A 14,959-nucleotide genomic window follows, 5' to 3' on the forward strand; every position below is an offset into this window, starting at 1 on the left:
AGATAACACAGATTCAGAGACACACGTACAGGCTCAGAAAGGGGCAGAGATAGAGAGATAGAGACACAGGGAAAAAGAAGATGTATTTCTATCTCTGAGACAGAGAGAGAGAGAAATAAATAGACAAAACAGACAGAGAGACACATATACGGGCAGAGAGAGAGAGAGAGAGAAAGAGGGAGGGAGAGACACAGGGAGAAAAAAAAGGACAGTGTGGGAGAGAGAGAGAGAGAGAGAAAGAAATATTATTTCTCTCTGAGAGATAAATAGAGAGAGGGGGGGGTGATAGAGAGAGAGGGGGATAGAGAGAGGGGGGATAGAGAGGGATAGAGAGAGGGGGATAGAGAGAGAGAGAGAGAGAGGGATAGAGAGAGGGGGATAGGGATAGAGAGAGGGGGATAGAAAGAGAGAGAGAGGGGGTGATAGAGAGAGAGGGGGGAGGGGGTAGAGAGGCAGAGCCCGTGAGGGCTGGTGCCTGTCTCTGGCTGTGGGCGCTGCCGCTGCCCGGGACCATGGAGGCCGACGCGGGGCCGGGCCCGGGCCCGGAGCTGCCGCCGGGGAAGGCGGCGGAGGAGCTGACGGTGACCGACGTCTACGAGCTGGCGGCGGGGCTGGGGCAGGAGCTGGAGCGGCTGGTGGAGGCGGTGGGCGGCCAGGCCGTGGCCGGGCTGGTGCCCCGCCTGGTGCGGGTGCTGGAGCTGCTCGAGGCGCTGGTCACCCGCCAGCAGAGCCACTCCCAGCCCGAGGCCCAGGCCCAGCGCCTGCGGCTCGAGCTCGAGCTGGAGCGGCTCCGCCTGGACAGGGCCAACCGCGCCCAACAGGACAGCCAACACAAGCAGGTGTGCGGCTGCCACTACCCCCTCCCCCCCCAGTGACCCCCTCCCCCCCAGTGACCCCCTCCCCCCACTATACCCCTCCACTAACCCCCTCCCCCCCACTAACCCCTCCACTACCCCCTCCCCCCAGTGACCCCCCCCCCCCAGTGACCCCCTCCCCCCCCCCACTACCCCTCCCCCCAGTGACCCCCTCCCCACTATACCCTCCACTACCCCCTCCCCCCAGTGACCCCCTCCCCCCCACTAACCCTCCACTAACCCCTCCCCCCAGTGACCCCCTCCCCCCCACTAACCCCTCCACTAACCCCTCCCCCCCAGTGACCCCCTCCCCCCCCAGTGACCCCCTCCCCCCACTACCCCCTCCCCCCCCCACTACCCCCCCCTCCCCCCCCCAGTGACCCCCTCCCCCCCCCAGTGACCCCCTCCCCCCACTACCCCCTCCCCCACTAGTGACCCCCTCCCCCCCAGTGACCCCCTCCCCCCAGTGACCCCTCACCCCCTCCACTACCCCCTCCCCCCAGTGACCCCTCCCCCCAGTGACCCCCTCCCCCACTATACCCCTCCACTAACCCCCTCCCCCCACTAACCCCCTCCCCCCACTAACCCCCTCCACTACCCCCTCCCCCCCAGTGACCCCCTCCCCCCAGTGACCCCCTCCCCCCACTAACCCCCTCCAGTAACCCCCTCCCCCAACTAACCCCCTCCCCCCCAACTAACCCCCTCCTCCCCCACTAACCCTAAACCCTCAAAAACCTTAAACCCTCATCGCCTCAACAATCAGTCACTGCCCTCATCCTAAACTCACACACCCGTCGACTCGCCCTCGCCCGCTAACCTCACACTGATCCTCAATAGACACCCTCATCATCAACAACAACAACAACAACAGCGACTTGGATTTGTATGGCGCCCTCCCCCCACCGCCACTCAGTCACCACCCCAACCCTAAGCTGACACCCAGGTACTCCCACTACGATGCGAGTGTGTGTACGCGAGTGTGAGAGATTCTGGGACCTGTTACCCGGTGCTGACTGACTGCGTGAGGTATTTTGGGAGTTGGCAGTGAGCTCCGGGACCTGTTGATGAGAGGTTTGCGTCATCCCCTAATCACAGCTCAGGTTCCAGCAGCGAGCGAGTCTGTCCCTTCACAGTAGACGTACACCGTCCAACTCTCCACACACACACACGCACGCACGCATAGCCTGTCTCGAGCTCATAAAATAACTTTATCTTTCCCTTCTCCTCTACTCAAGTTCACTCCTGAAATGTTGGGGGGGGGATGAAGGGAAGAGGGAGAGGGGGGAATGAAGAGAAGGGGGAAGAGGGAGAGGGGGGAATGAAGAGAAGGGGGAAGAGGGAGAGGAGGGAGGCTCCTCAGATTGTTTGTGTGGAAAAACCTGGATGCCAACACGCTCGTTTCTGCCGGGTTAACGAGTTCAAGATAAATGGTCACGGCTTTGAAATAGGACAAAAAAAAAATTGGCTGCTGCGCCGGCGCCTACAGAACACACAGTCGCTACACCACATGCTACTGTGTTCTGCGAAGCCATGTGAGACCACCTCCCCACATGAAAGGCGTTGTAACCAATTGACGAGTATTATTATTATTAACAAAATGCAAGGAGGGGAAATTTGGGAGAGACAGTGAAAGGGGAATATGGGATCATCACACACAAGGAGTGAAATGCCAGTGGTGATATGAGGGGGTGAGGGGAAACAGGATGGCCGAGCTGTCTAATGTGGCTGCCCACCCCCCAGGAGCTGGAGCTGATGGAGGATGTTTGGCGGGGAGAGGCACAGGACCTGTTGACACAGATCGCTCAGCTACAGGAGGAGAACAAGGCGCTGGTGGACAACCTGTCCCCAAAGAGCCTCACCATCACGCAGGAGGAGATCCTGCGGCAGGAGGGTAAGGGGAGGGGGTTGTGTGACGGCCTGGTTGACAGGGTGGGGGTTGGGAGGGGTGAAGGCGTGGGGAATGGTGTTGTGTAAGGCCCAAATCCTTTACTGTCCGCCGCCTTGGGAGACCTCCCAATGTGAAAGACACTACGAATATAATTTGCTTGGGAGGTGGGGGGTGGGGGGGGTTGGTGGAACCCAGTGAGAGGTCCCTCCTTGGAATTTTTGGTTGTTTTTTGTTCTGCCGGGGGGCTGACACAAACGGAAACCCACCACCATCCTTAAGAGTCTCCAACGCAAACTGAGAATTCCATGCATCCCACCTAACCCATGGAAATTCCAGAGTTAGATTGTTGGAATGGATGCCCCCTGCTTACTTAATCCGAAGAGTTTTAGGCACAGGTTGGCAAGAGCCAAGGCTTGGGGGGACCCCAGAGTGCGCGTTAACAATTAACTCCCTGGAATGGGCTGTTCCGAGACCCTTTGCTTTTCCAGAATGTTCTCACACAAGCCATGTAAGCCGGTTGGAGTGTTTAAGCCGAGTTCATATCCTGCGTCTTTAAGCTGAGGAGAGAAGCCAACGATGAACTGAGTGCATTTGCTGAGGTCTATCTTGAATTTCCCGCTCTCTCTCACTCTCCCTCTCCATTGTATAAAAGCCGGAATGTCGGAGCGGGAGCGGCAGGTGATGAAGAAGCTGAAGGAGGTGGTGGATAAACAACGGGATGAGCTCCGGGCCAAGGACCGGGAACTAACACTGAAAAATCAGGACGTGGAGGCAGTGAGTGTCTCTTCCGATCCCCTGCCACCACCCCCTCCTCCATTCCCACTGTTCGCTTCTTAACCTGGTCTTGTCTGCGAGTTGGGTTAATCATGTGCACAGAGCAATTATTTGAATCCTTCTCATCGGCTGTTGATTGCACGATAATAATAATAATAATCATCCTTGCATTTGATATAGCCCCTTGAGACATTTCAAAGCGCCTCACAGAGTACACAGAGTGGAGTGACTGTATAGTTTGTTAACAAGGGACATTGTTATCAACCCCTTTGGAGGCCTAGTGGGGGACCGGGATTGTGAGCCGGGGAGCAGGCGGCTGTGGGTTTCTCTCACCGTGTCTTTCCCCCCCCCACAGTTGCAGCAGCAGCTGAACCGCCTGATGAAAATAAACCACGACCTGCGGCACAAGGTGACGGTGATGGACGCCCAGGGCCGGGCGCTGATCGAACAGAAGGCGGAGCTCGAGGCTTTGCTCCAGACCAGGGAGCAGGAGACTGGGAAACTCCGGGCTGAGGCCGGCAAAAGCCGGGATAAATCACCCCGGCAACCGGCACACAACCAGGAGGAGAAGGGAAAGGTAAGCGGTGAAATATAACAACGGCTGCCGCTCGCTTCACTGTTAATATAATGTCCTCGCGTTTGACAACAGTGGCTACAACTGCAAAACGTCTCCATTTGCTACTCAATGCAGTGACTCCTAAACCATGCTCCGCCGATGGCCTGGGAACACACAGTCACTACACCTGTCAGGGAAACGCTGGGCGTCATGTCAACGTGCTGAGACACGGGTGGGAGGAGAGAGAGAGAGAGACAGAACTGCTTCCTCTCTGGAGCTAATGCGTCTGTTATCGCTCTCTTCGTTAGGTGAACAAGCTGCTGTTCTTCCCCTCCTTTGAGGATGATAGAAGGGAGTATTTCCTGGTAATGTGTGTGTGGTGTGTTTTTGTTTGTTTGTGTGTGTGTGTGCACGCAGGATTAACAGGACATACTGTGTGCGCTTTGAAGTCCGCTCCTCAACCCCGTGCTGGCTGTGTTCTGGCTTTCCACGCTGAAATTAGTTATTGATTATCGAGGCAGGATCAATGGAATTGATCAAAAGGCAACTTGACAAGACTCTTGAGCAGTAAAACTATTGAGTGCGGAGGGGGGTAGGGGGTTGAGAGCTGGCTATGGGATGACTGGAAAAGTCGCCGAGGATAAGCGATGGATTGGCGTGAATAATGATCTGTAACCTCCGGTGCTGTCTGCAGGCCGAAGCCCTGAGTGAGGAGGATTTTCTGGACTCGGAGCCGGTGGTTGTGGACGTGAACGATACGAGCCGCCCCCGCTTCACGCTCCAGGAACTGCGAGACGTGCTGCACGAGAGGAACGAGCTGAAGGCCAAGGTCTTCGTGCTACAGGAGGAACTGGCTTACTACAAGAGGTGAGTGCGGGCACACGTGTGAAACTCAGATCTATTTTAACAAAATGTCCGATTGGTGCAGCTCGTGTGAGTTAAAGAATCGGTTCTTCAGTGGCTGCTTTGTCTTCACAGCGAGGAGGCCGAGGAGGAGAATGCACCGTTCTCACCTCCGTCACCTGCACTCCAACAGAAACCCGCAGCCCAGCCTGAGTCCAGCATCAGGCGATTGTGAGTAGCTCTCGCTGGTCCCGCGGTGACAGTGACGTGGGCCCCACACGGCCATCGTGTGTTACTGTGTGAATGGGGGGGTTTCTTCCCTTGACCGGGAGTTTGTCGCACAACACTTTGTGGTTGGGTGGGGGGGGGAGAGAGAGAGAGAGAGAAGGGGTGTGTTCTCACTGTGATCGTTATTTGTGTTCCGCTAACTCGGCACCCGCTGGCTAACTCTGTGCTCGCTAAATCCCCACTCCAACTCTCTAATCCCATCTCTCTGTCTCTCTCTCCTCACTCACACTCCCTCTCCTCTCTCTCTCGCTCTGCGGCCTGAAACTCCTGTTGAATACCGTGCCTGTTCAGAGTGTGTATCTCTTACTGGGCCAGTCCTGGAGGAGCTGTGCTGACCTCACTGCTGTCTGTCTCTGTCTCTGAGCAGGATCTTTACGGCAATAATGCCCATGGTCGCAGCTGGATTGATTCCAGATGATCCCACATTACAGCCAATCAGAAGACTTGTCTCTCTTGTAGGGCCATTTTCCTTCTTTTATTACCTGCCTATTAACAGCATGCAACTAAGGGGAGGTCTGCGGGGGGTGGGGAATGTGATCCACTGGCTCACCGTTCTGGTTCGCTGATCGTGGGATCTGGAAGCGCAGCTTTAAAGGTGGAATCAGCCAATCAGAACAATTAACTGCAGCGTGCTCTTGTGTCTGTGGCTTGCGCGTGTGTGTGTGTGTGTGTGCGTGCGTGTGCTGTGTGAGAAGTTAGTGCCGTAATCTTGTAAATACTATCAGTGAATTATTGTTGTCCATCAATGGAAGTTGTTGGATATGAGCTTTTGAAATCACTCAAAATTAAAATTCACGTTAACACGGCTGAAACGAGTTGGTGTGGGGACACGTTAGTTTGGGGGAAAAAAACTGGGACACTGAATCCCACGGCTGTTGGTGGGACACTATGTGCGCGATTGCCGCGTTTCGCCCACAAAATACAGTCAATTCACTTCACAATATATTCTGTGAAGCACTTTGAGACGTCTGAACGATGTGATGAGGCGCTATAATCAAATGCAAGGTTTATTATGATTACTATTATTAAAAGCAGCTGTATTTCTCTTCCCCCTCTGCTTAACCCCCCTCCAGGTTTAGTTTATTTTCGCGGGATAAACGTGCGGAGAGCCGCCTCCGACTGCAGGGCTCAGCTGGGACTTGGGACGTTTTTGACCACCGGGAAGGCACGCCGCCTGAACAGGGAGAAGAAGCTCTCAAGGACTTATAACTCTAGCTGCTCTCGAGCATCCGAATGGACTTTTTTTTTGGGGGGGGTTTAAGGAAAATCTCTAGTGTTACAAATGCTGCTTTGTTGTGAAGCTAATTGGAGGTGGATCTGATTTACCTGAACACAAAACATTTAGCGTCGACGTCCAGGTAAATGCTAACATGGCCTTGAAAGGCGAGCTATTTGCAGTGTTAACTATCGTATTCTAACTTCTAACCTTTTGTTTTGGAAAAGGTCAATGAAAGTGATGGTGTGGCAGTGTTACTATTGTAACAGTATTATTTTTTTAAACTTTCATAACTATAACCTGCCACATTGCATACAATTTGCTGAGTCTCATTGGTGGTGAAGTGCAATTTACACGAATGCTACATTTATATTTTTTAAAAAATCACTCCACAAACGAGTGTCTTGGTTGGGTGAGTGGGAGAAATGCACACAATGCTTTCTGAGGAGTTGCAGGCTCTCGTTCTCCAGTGTATCTGGAGACGCCCGGCTTCTGAATGAGAGCTCCGGACTATAAGAGGGGAAGAGGATCCTGCAGGTGCGTAGAATGCTGGTCGCGGCTGATTTGGAATGCAGCGTTCAGTTTTGTTGTGCCCGAGGACTTCCAAAGCTTTGGAAAGTGTCGAGTGATAATTCACTAGATTAATATAGCTCCCCCCGTTTTTAACCATCGGCAGAGTGCTGCTTTGCTAGTAAGATGGTACCCTCTCAGGGTTTGGGGGTACAGAACGGTGTAGACTAGCCCGCTTCCAGTTCTTAAATGATTTGTGGGTGTTATCTAGTCTCCCTCCGCGCAGGGCTGTTGTCAGCTTGGAAACTATTTGTTGACAGAGGGTGGTGAGAATGAGGAACACCCTGGCCCAGGCTGAGAACTGATTGTGATGCTTAAAAAAGATTTGATAGACAGGATATAGCTCAAACAGCTTATGTAGAAAGATATCAAACTACAGCCCCCACAGTACTGGAGTCAGCTAAGATTGTCGGCTCATGTTGAACACACAACTTTTGACCCAGAGGCAAGAACCCATGGCAAGCTGATGCCTGGACTGACCTGATAACATGAACAATTATTGTAGAATTGGCAACACCAATTGATGTGTTCACTGAGATCAGTACTGAGGACTGCTTCTCATTGTTGTGAAAGCTGCAGCTTTAAATTGTGTGCCTTTTAACAATTATAGATGCAATGTAAAAGTACCATCATGGGAATTGTAAGTACAGTATTAACTACAGAATTATGGCTGAATAAAATAGGTATACTCTTTACAGCTGTGGTGATGTACTTGTAAAAGCAATGTGTATGTTAGGTGATTATTCAGATATGTTGGCCATCCCTGTTCTAGCTCATTAGTAGTATAATTATCCCAACTGTGTGTCAGTATTATGGTGCAGAGAATGTTTTACAACAACAAACTGCACTTTTATATCACACTCCACGCAGGGTAGTGTCTTAGAGCGCTTAACACTCTGAGCCAAGGGCCGAACAGGAAAGTCTTCAGGCGGGACTTGAAAGAGGGGGCAAGGTGGAGGGATTGAGGGAGAGTGTTCCAGAGTTTTGAGTTTTACAATTAGTTAACGTTCAAACAAGGCACAATTACCATCCACTTCAAGCATATTACAGACAAGGTCAGGATGCACTGTGTCAGAGGAAATGCTTCAGAACAAACTGGCAGTGAATGGAGTCTTAAAAATGTTTTAATATGCAACTTAAAAGAAATACTTTCCCTGATTTAAAGTGCCAGTTTACAGTAGTAACTTACTTATGGATGTGTGGAAGAAATCTTGGGATAATAGATGAATAGTTAAATGGTCTGCTCCTGCCTGAAACAGTTACTTCCTAGAATCATTTGTCCACAAGTGAAAGGTGAGGATGTTGCTGGTAGAGAACTGAAAGCTTTTGCTGCCCTAAATAATAATAATCCTTACATTTGATATAGCACTTTTCATGTCTTCTAGACATCTATTCAAAGAGCTTCACAGAATAGACAGTAAAGTGAATGGACTGTATATTTGTGGGCAAAATGCAGCAGCCAATTGCCTACAGCAGCATCCCACAAATAGTTGTGGATTGAAGTGACCAATTTATTATTGTTTTTTTTGAGGGATTATTATCAGGCATGTGGAGTAAGGAAACTTGCCCAAGATTTCACCCTACTGGGAATCAAACCCTCTCGCTTGCAAAGCAAGTGCTCTAACCACTGAGCTACAGGACTCCAGAAATAGCTTCAACTAGGTCAGAGCAACACAGATACAGCCCCACATCTATTCAGCCCTTGCCCCAGGGGAAGAGCACTGTCCCTGTTGGGCAGTTCTTGTTCCACATAAGTCAGCACCCTACTGCTGACAGACAAATTATCAGGCACCTAGTGGTGTCTGCTCACATCACAGCAACCAGGTCAAGACAGCGATTTCCATTCCAAAACGTCTCCTTCCTCCCCAACAAACCAAACAGACGCAATGCAAATAAAGCCATTGTTTATTTAAATACTCTCCCACATGAAGCTTTAGGATTGGAAACTTAAATAGCTGTTTACATCATAGGTGAAGGTATGTTTTAATCCCAAGCCCTGCTTTAAAATCTATTATCAGTTTATTCCTTGGTTTACAGCCAACAGAAAACTCACTTTGTACCACATTGTAATGTGCTGTTCGCAAGCTCCAGGCTGAAAATAACATAATATCCAACCTGTGGAGCTTTTGCTAAAAATGTCTACAAATGATCTGTGGTTTTAAATAGGTCAGAGTCACTGAAGCATAAACAGAGCTAGGCTGCTGATACTGTACAAGTTCAAGGCATTTGGAAGTCAATTCATATATTAAAAAACACAATCTGCATTCTGACCGCTTGCTCCTAAAGCACAACTGTATACAAAAATGTACAAAATTCTGAAAAAGCGATGATAAAGTTCTGATTCTCTACCACTTCATTTCTTGTTTAACCCCATGGTTGGACACGGAGTTCAGCCATCACTGTTAGCCGCTGCACAGTACAAACCATCAATGAAAGTTTCTGAAAGTCAGCGCGCTGAGCAATGCCTTCGTTTGCCCTTTCTTGTAAAGGAAAAACAAATCCGAGAACAGGGTTCACCGTTTGAGCCAGGGATGTGCTGCCACAGACGCGCGGCTCCGGTCACCATAATCGTACAGAAGCTCCTCCCCGTTCTTGATGTCCCGCAATGCGACCAGGATCAGATGGGGCCTCCCAGCTATATCGTGTAGCTTGGTCTGACAGTTCCCGTTCTTACTGTGATTAATCAGCCGGCCGAGACGAGCAGTCTCTTTCGTAGCGTCCACACTGAGAGAAAAAAAATAAATTTGTTTCCCCTCAACTCAAACAGTCTGGATTACAGCTCCAACAGCAACATGTGCCTTTACAGCCAGAGATTCATGGGCTGGGCCATACATCTTTAAACACCCCCCCCCCCCCCGCATCCACAAACACGAGAAACTGACTGACTATTATTTTGCACTTAATGGTTAGTTGCTACGCCTCCCTCTCATGATATTGTAGGGAATACAGTAACATTACAAGTGAGAAAGCATGATCCACTTACACCTGAGTGTGGAGTATGCCAGAGGTAGGCGAGAGCATGCAATGACTCACCAGTAGGTTTTGCTGAGGTGCCGGAAATAGTACATGTAACACCCAGTGGAAGGATCTTGGGCGTACTGTGCCTCGCGTTTCTTGGCGTCTGTAAACTCGATGAGGTCTCCGTGGTATTCCACCACAAACTCCCCACGTTTGAAATCCTGGGTGGCTTTCACGCCTCGCCCTTTTCCATCAATCTGGCCCACCTGGCGATGTAAAGCAAGGACATTTAGAGATTTGAGTACTGCTGATGGCAAGCCCAACACGGCACAAACAATACCACTCGAGTTAAGCTGTGAAGTAACTAACAGACCATTAACACTGGTTAAAGTTTCAGCTGATTTTATGCTGGCAACCTCAGTTTCCCACACCCACATTAACATTTCTGGCATGGATGTATGCGTTTCTAGACAGACGACCAGATCCTGTCGTCCAGTATGTGATTATTAATTCTCCGATATAATCTACCCGCAGAGCACAGATCCCCTGTGAGTGTGTGAGACACTTGTGGTTACTGGAATGCGTTTTCAATGAGATCACTCATATTAAACAATGCAGTTAGAGATCACGTGAACCTGCAATAAGTTAACAGTGACATTTAGTACACAGAACCAAACACTACCTCCATTCCTTCTTCTTTCCCATTCAGAATCAGTTCATCGATTATTTTCTTGTTTTCTGACTGTTTGAGGAGGGAGGAAAGGAGACAGAGTGAATGAAATTTTCAGATAGCCAGCTCACTGGATACTACACACTATTGGTACAAGGAGCTCCACCATGTAAGAGGTCAGTGGTCAAACACAAGAGTGTAACAACAACAACAACAAGATTCCATTTATAAAGCGCCTTTCACGTCAGGAGGACGTCCCAAGGCGCTGCACAGTTGGGTCATGACCCGAGCAGGGGGAGGCAAGGTCATGTAAGAGGCAAGGTCATGCCAGGTAGAGGCTGCCTAACTGAGAAGCACGAGTTGAGTTTGAAGACAGAATCAATACAAGTGACCGGTTTACAAACTGCTGAAATTCAGCTCTCTGGCAAGACAAATGGCATCTTCTCCTCTCTAACCCCACCAAAATCTGAAAGGATTAAGGGTCCATCAATGCTAGATGTTTAAGAATAGTTTAGGAATAATGCCTGTAAAGTTGCTCTCCCCTTGTAAACTAGGTTATGGTACATGTCAAATTTACATTATCGCAGTCTTGCCTATGTGTAGTGTAAACTAGAGGCTAGTTACAAACTAGTTGCATTACATTTGCTAGTGCAAACTAGTTACATTACATCACAAGTCACCACATCAACAACTAGTTACCTTCAGCTGTCCAATACATTTTCTGGAGCTTCTCCTGATAGGGAAGAAGTCAGTAACTTTGTGGTTCTGGCTCACTGGGCTCTTTACCCTGAAATAAAGCCACAAACAATCAGTTTGACAGCATGAAATAGGAGCTAAATCATCCTCATAGTCACCATCAGAACAGGAACAACACACCATCTTGGACTCAGGAAGCTACACTTCGGTGTGACTGGCAGAGGGATACAACTTGGACGTGCGGTAGCTCTGAAGGGCAATCAATAAGCCACAGTCAAATCAAAACTGATGATTCATGCTCCTCAGTACTGATAAAAGCCTGTAAAACACCAGAGGCCAAATATTGTCCTAAAATGTAGGGAACATGAGCCATGTACACAACGGGGAATTCACGTACCACTTATTGGTTGTCCTCTTGTAGTTTTTCCTGGGACCATATTTCCCATTGATTTTGGCACTGCTGCCATTTGTTAGTTGCACTTTGGAAGTGGCCTTTTTGCCAGGCTCTCGGTGCCCATGGGCTGCATCATCCACAGACTCTGCTCCTCTTCCACGTAGCTCGTAATTTTTCTTAGCTGTCCCTTTGTGGGATTTTGCCAACTTACTGAGAGACGGTTGAGAACTTTGCTTGGCTGTGAAACGGTAATAAACAGTTCAAAGAAAAATTCTGAAACCAGTTAAATCTGGAAATAGGCTTCTTTTTTTATTAATTTCGCTATTTAAAGAGCTTCAAGACTTCACATGAAAGGAGATGTACAAATGTAAGTCAAAGATGAGTTACCTCTTTCCACTGTTTGCTGCTCCTGCTTTACAGCATGCTTGCCTTTGTTAATCACTGCAATATACGAAGGAACTGAGTTTTCATCTTGAAGCGGTGTTCGAGAGCTCGGAGCTTTGAAAGGGCTCAAGAAAGGAAGGATGGAGGATTTATCAGGTACATTCTCCTATTGAGACAAATACTGATTGTGATGATGGGATCAATAAGGCATTCAGCTATATTTCCCAATTAATTGGATTTTAGTCTTTTACTGACATGACAGTAGTTAGCCTTGATGAACTGAATACCTCAGGCCCAGGATCAGATACACTACATTATGTACTGTGGCACAAGTCAAGGAGCCTTAGACTTGAAGTACTTATTTTCAAGAATTCACTTTGAAGTGCAAACAAATTCCACTGAACTGATTTATTGACAACTTTATTAGTTGAATGCAAGCACTTGGTTTCTCCCCTCCCAATGGTAATCAGATCATTCGGTTGTTCCAAACTAAAACATGCTCAAAAAGCATGTTTGTTTAAAACTTAAATAATTCATACAACAAAGAGCAGAGTACAGGTTGTAATTTCAGCTTCAATCAGCAACAATAACAAAATCACATTTGTAAAGCGCCTTTCACATTGGGAGGTCGTCCCTGAACAGTCAGGGATCAGGACCCAACCATGGGGGGGGGGCAGGGTTGGGATGTGGGAAGGTGGCTCAAGGCACAATCAAAAAGGTGGGTCTTTAACTGAATCATGTCCAAGAGCTCAATCATGATTTTTTTGCAGTCATTTTAGCCAACCACACCCTCAAATTGATTGATGCATTTGCCAACCCGACTCAGCACAATTCCCGTCAGCCTGACTCAGTTGGAAGCACTTTCATCTCTGAGTTCCAGCTCCTGTATAGGCTGAAAGCCCAGTCCAGCACTGCAGGAGCATTGTCATAAATACTATTACACCCTTCAAACAAATGTCATCAAATCCTTAAAGCCTATTTAAACAGGCCTCCGACCTCCCAAAATAATATTGGTCATTTTCTGTGTGCCGTTTCATTGCTGCGCTTGCCAACAAATTACACAGTAATCACACTTCACAGCAAAATCCTGTGAAGAGCTTTGAGACACCCTGCCCGCGTGAAAGGCGCTATGCCAAACGCAAAGATCATTAGTTCGTTCATCAGCGGAAATGCAAATTGCCGTTACATCTGGCACCTCAAGGAAATCAAGGTGTCGAGTTATTGGCCAACTGAAATCGGGGTGGATTTAAACCCCAGAGAAGGGACTTGTTTTGGGCACTAGGGGTGGGGTTTGCTCCATCAGCTCAGTGAGCTGCAAATAGCCAAAGCCAGACACACCTCAGTGGCTCAGCTCATTCCAGGACACCTCACCTCCTTGCACCAGTCGAATGACAAGTCAACTGTGAGAGCTCTTGGAGGCTGCAGGGAGGAAGGAGCCTTGCCCACTCTTAAGACGCAAGCACTCTGTATACTGGCAGTCAATATAGATTCCAAAATAAATAAAAAAAATAGTAACATGGCTACGTATTTTGGAAAGGCTGCGCGATTGGATCGAGCACTGCCCGACCCCTACACCGTGTGAAGGGCGGTTACATAAACGCAAGTTATTTTGCTGTTGATCTGCACCTTTTAAGCAGCATTTTATTCTGGATTTTTTTTTCTCTCTCTCCCCCCCCCCCCCCCCCAAAACGACGGAAATGTGAAAAAAAACAGAAACCCCCCCAACCCCCAAAAAAACAAAAGCTCCGCTGGTCAGAGGGGCCAAGTTTGAAGAGGAGAAATGTCGTGAAGAGAAGGCAATAAATCAAAATGAAAGAGAGACAGAGAGAGAGAGAGAGGAGGAGAGAGAGAGAAGCCCAGTGGCTTTCAAACTGTCACTGACAGTCGCCATCCCTGTGCGGCGTCATCACTCCCCACACCCACACAAATTGAAGCGAGAATTACAAGTTTTAATACTTTTTTTCGCCCCCCCCCCCCCACACACACACACAAATTAAAATGTTATTAAAAAACTATACAAGTTTTAAAAAAAATAGGGGAGGAGGAGGAGGCATCGCTTCAAAATAAGTGGGGTTGAGGAGAAAAAGAGTTTTTAAAAAAAACTCCTCGAAAATACGATGGACGTCGCCCGCCACCCCCCCCCCCTCTTTTTGTCCTCCTGAGAGAGAGAAAAAAAATAAAAAAAGATAACGTCGGACAACAATAAATAAACAAACAAATAAACAAAAAAAAAAGGGTGGCGTTTTCTCCACAGCCGCCATCAAGAACGCAGTCAACTCACCCCGCTCATGGCGAGCCGCTGCCGCCTCTTCCTCGGACACACGGCGGCCACGGGCCTCCCTTAAAGACGAGCGATAGGCATCGTTAAAATCCCGCGGCGGAAAGGAAAGAAAGAGAGAGAGAGAGAAAGAAATAAAACATAACAACTCCCCTTTCCCCTCTCTCTCCCTCTCTCTCTCTCTCTCTCACACACACACGCTCACTCACTCGCTCGCTCGCTCGCGCTAGTGCCGGTTACTTGCCCCCGGCCGCCTCCGCCCGGCCGCCATCTTTAAACCGTCGTTTGCTTTGAACGGCTGCCAGCAACCGTCACCCCCGGCCGCCAGGCTCGCGCAGGCGCGCAGCTCGACGGCGATGATAATAATAATAACAACAACGACGACGACGGTAATAAACACCGGTTTATCTTTACCCATTTCGACGGCAAAATAACGTTACCGGTGCAACGGCCGGCAAAGCATTTACAAACGAACAGGGCCCTGACGTTTTTTTAAAAAAAAACCGCTATCCGTGAAAAGCAACAGAAGTCAAACGCTCGGTCCGAGTCCGACTGCTATTTTTTTAAGGGGGGGCTTCAACTATTAACGG

The 14,959-nt window shown here is 49.0% G+C and overlaps 2 protein-coding genes across 6 annotated transcripts; one reads left to right on the forward strand and one right to left on the reverse strand.

Moving 5' to 3' along the window:
• Window positions 1-441: 441 nt before the first annotated feature.
• rilpl1 (Rab interacting lysosomal protein-like 1) lies at window positions 442-7,684 on the forward strand. Of its 4 annotated transcripts, XM_042337656.1 has the most exons (9): window positions 442-839; window positions 2,595-2,745; window positions 3,395-3,516; window positions 3,872-4,093; window positions 4,381-4,437; window positions 4,767-4,939; window positions 5,051-5,146; window positions 5,571-5,658; window positions 6,277-6,340. In XM_042337656.1, exons 1-9 carry the CDS (start codon window positions 513-515, stop codon window positions 6,280-6,282), a joined length of 1,242 nt encoding a protein of 413 aa, XP_042193590.1. In that variant the 5' UTR covers window positions 442-512; the 3' UTR covers window positions 6,283-6,340. The 4 variants fall into 4 exon arrangements, with proteins under 4 accessions (XP_042193590.1, XP_042193589.1, XP_042193592.1 ...); XM_042337655.1 differs by lacking the exon at window positions 5,571-5,658 and having other exon boundaries at window positions 6,277-7,684; XM_042337658.1 differs by lacking the exon at window positions 4,381-4,437.
• Window positions 7,685-8,876: 1,192 nt separating this feature from the next.
• LOC103188010 (N-lysine methyltransferase KMT5A) lies at window positions 8,877-14,861 on the reverse strand. Of its 2 annotated transcripts, none has more exons than XM_007907798.2 (8): window positions 14,784-14,861; window positions 14,373-14,431; window positions 12,095-12,257; window positions 11,711-11,945; window positions 11,317-11,404; window positions 10,630-10,689; window positions 10,023-10,213; window positions 8,877-9,713 (listed from the first exon to the last, which is right to left on the reverse strand). In XM_007907798.2, the coding sequence occupies exons 1-8, from the start codon at window positions 14,785-14,787 to the stop codon at window positions 9,503-9,505; spliced, it is 1,011 nt and encodes a 336-aa protein (XP_007905989.1). In that variant the 5' UTR covers window positions 14,788-14,861; the 3' UTR covers window positions 8,877-9,502. The 2 variants fall into 2 exon arrangements, with proteins under 2 accessions (XP_007905989.1, XP_007905991.1); XM_007907800.2 differs by lacking the exon at window positions 14,784-14,861 and adding an exon at window positions 14,579-14,689.
• Between the last annotated feature and the right edge of the window lie 98 nt (window positions 14,862-14,959).

The sequence above is a fragment of the Callorhinchus milii genome, unplaced genomic scaffold (assembly GCF_018977255.1).
Source record: "Callorhinchus milii isolate IMCB2004 unplaced genomic scaffold, IMCB_Cmil_1.0 Scaffold8, whole genome shotgun sequence".
Lineage (NCBI taxonomy): Eukaryota > Metazoa > Chordata > Chondrichthyes > Chimaeriformes > Callorhinchidae > Callorhinchus > Callorhinchus milii.

What these genes read in the sequence shown, in the direction of transcription:
- rilpl1 (XM_042337655.1), top strand. Translation starts at nt 513, where the DNA reads ATGGAGGCCGACGCGGGGCCGGGCCCGGGCCCGGAGCTGCCGCCGGGG. An exon ending in GGAGATCCTGCGGCAGGAGG is followed by an intron (nt 2,746 to 3,394) that starts GTAAGGGGAGGG and finishes ATTGTATAAAAG; the next exon opens with CCGGAATGTCGGAGCGGGAG. An exon ending in GAACTGGCTTACTACAAGAG is followed by an intron (nt 4,940 to 5,050) that starts GTGAGTGCGGGC and finishes TTGTCTTCACAG; the next exon opens with CGAGGAGGCCGAGGAGGAGA.
- LOC103188010 (XM_007907798.2), bottom strand. An exon ending in AAGAGGACAACCAATAAGTG is followed by an intron (nt 11,405 to 11,710) that starts GTACGTGAATTC and finishes GCTTTATTTCAG; the next exon opens with GGTAAAGAGCCCAGTGAGCC. An exon ending in GGAAAGAAGAAGGAATGGAG is followed by an intron (nt 10,214 to 10,629) that starts GTAGTGTTTGGT and finishes TTACATCGCCAG; the next exon opens with GTGGGCCAGATTGATGGAAA.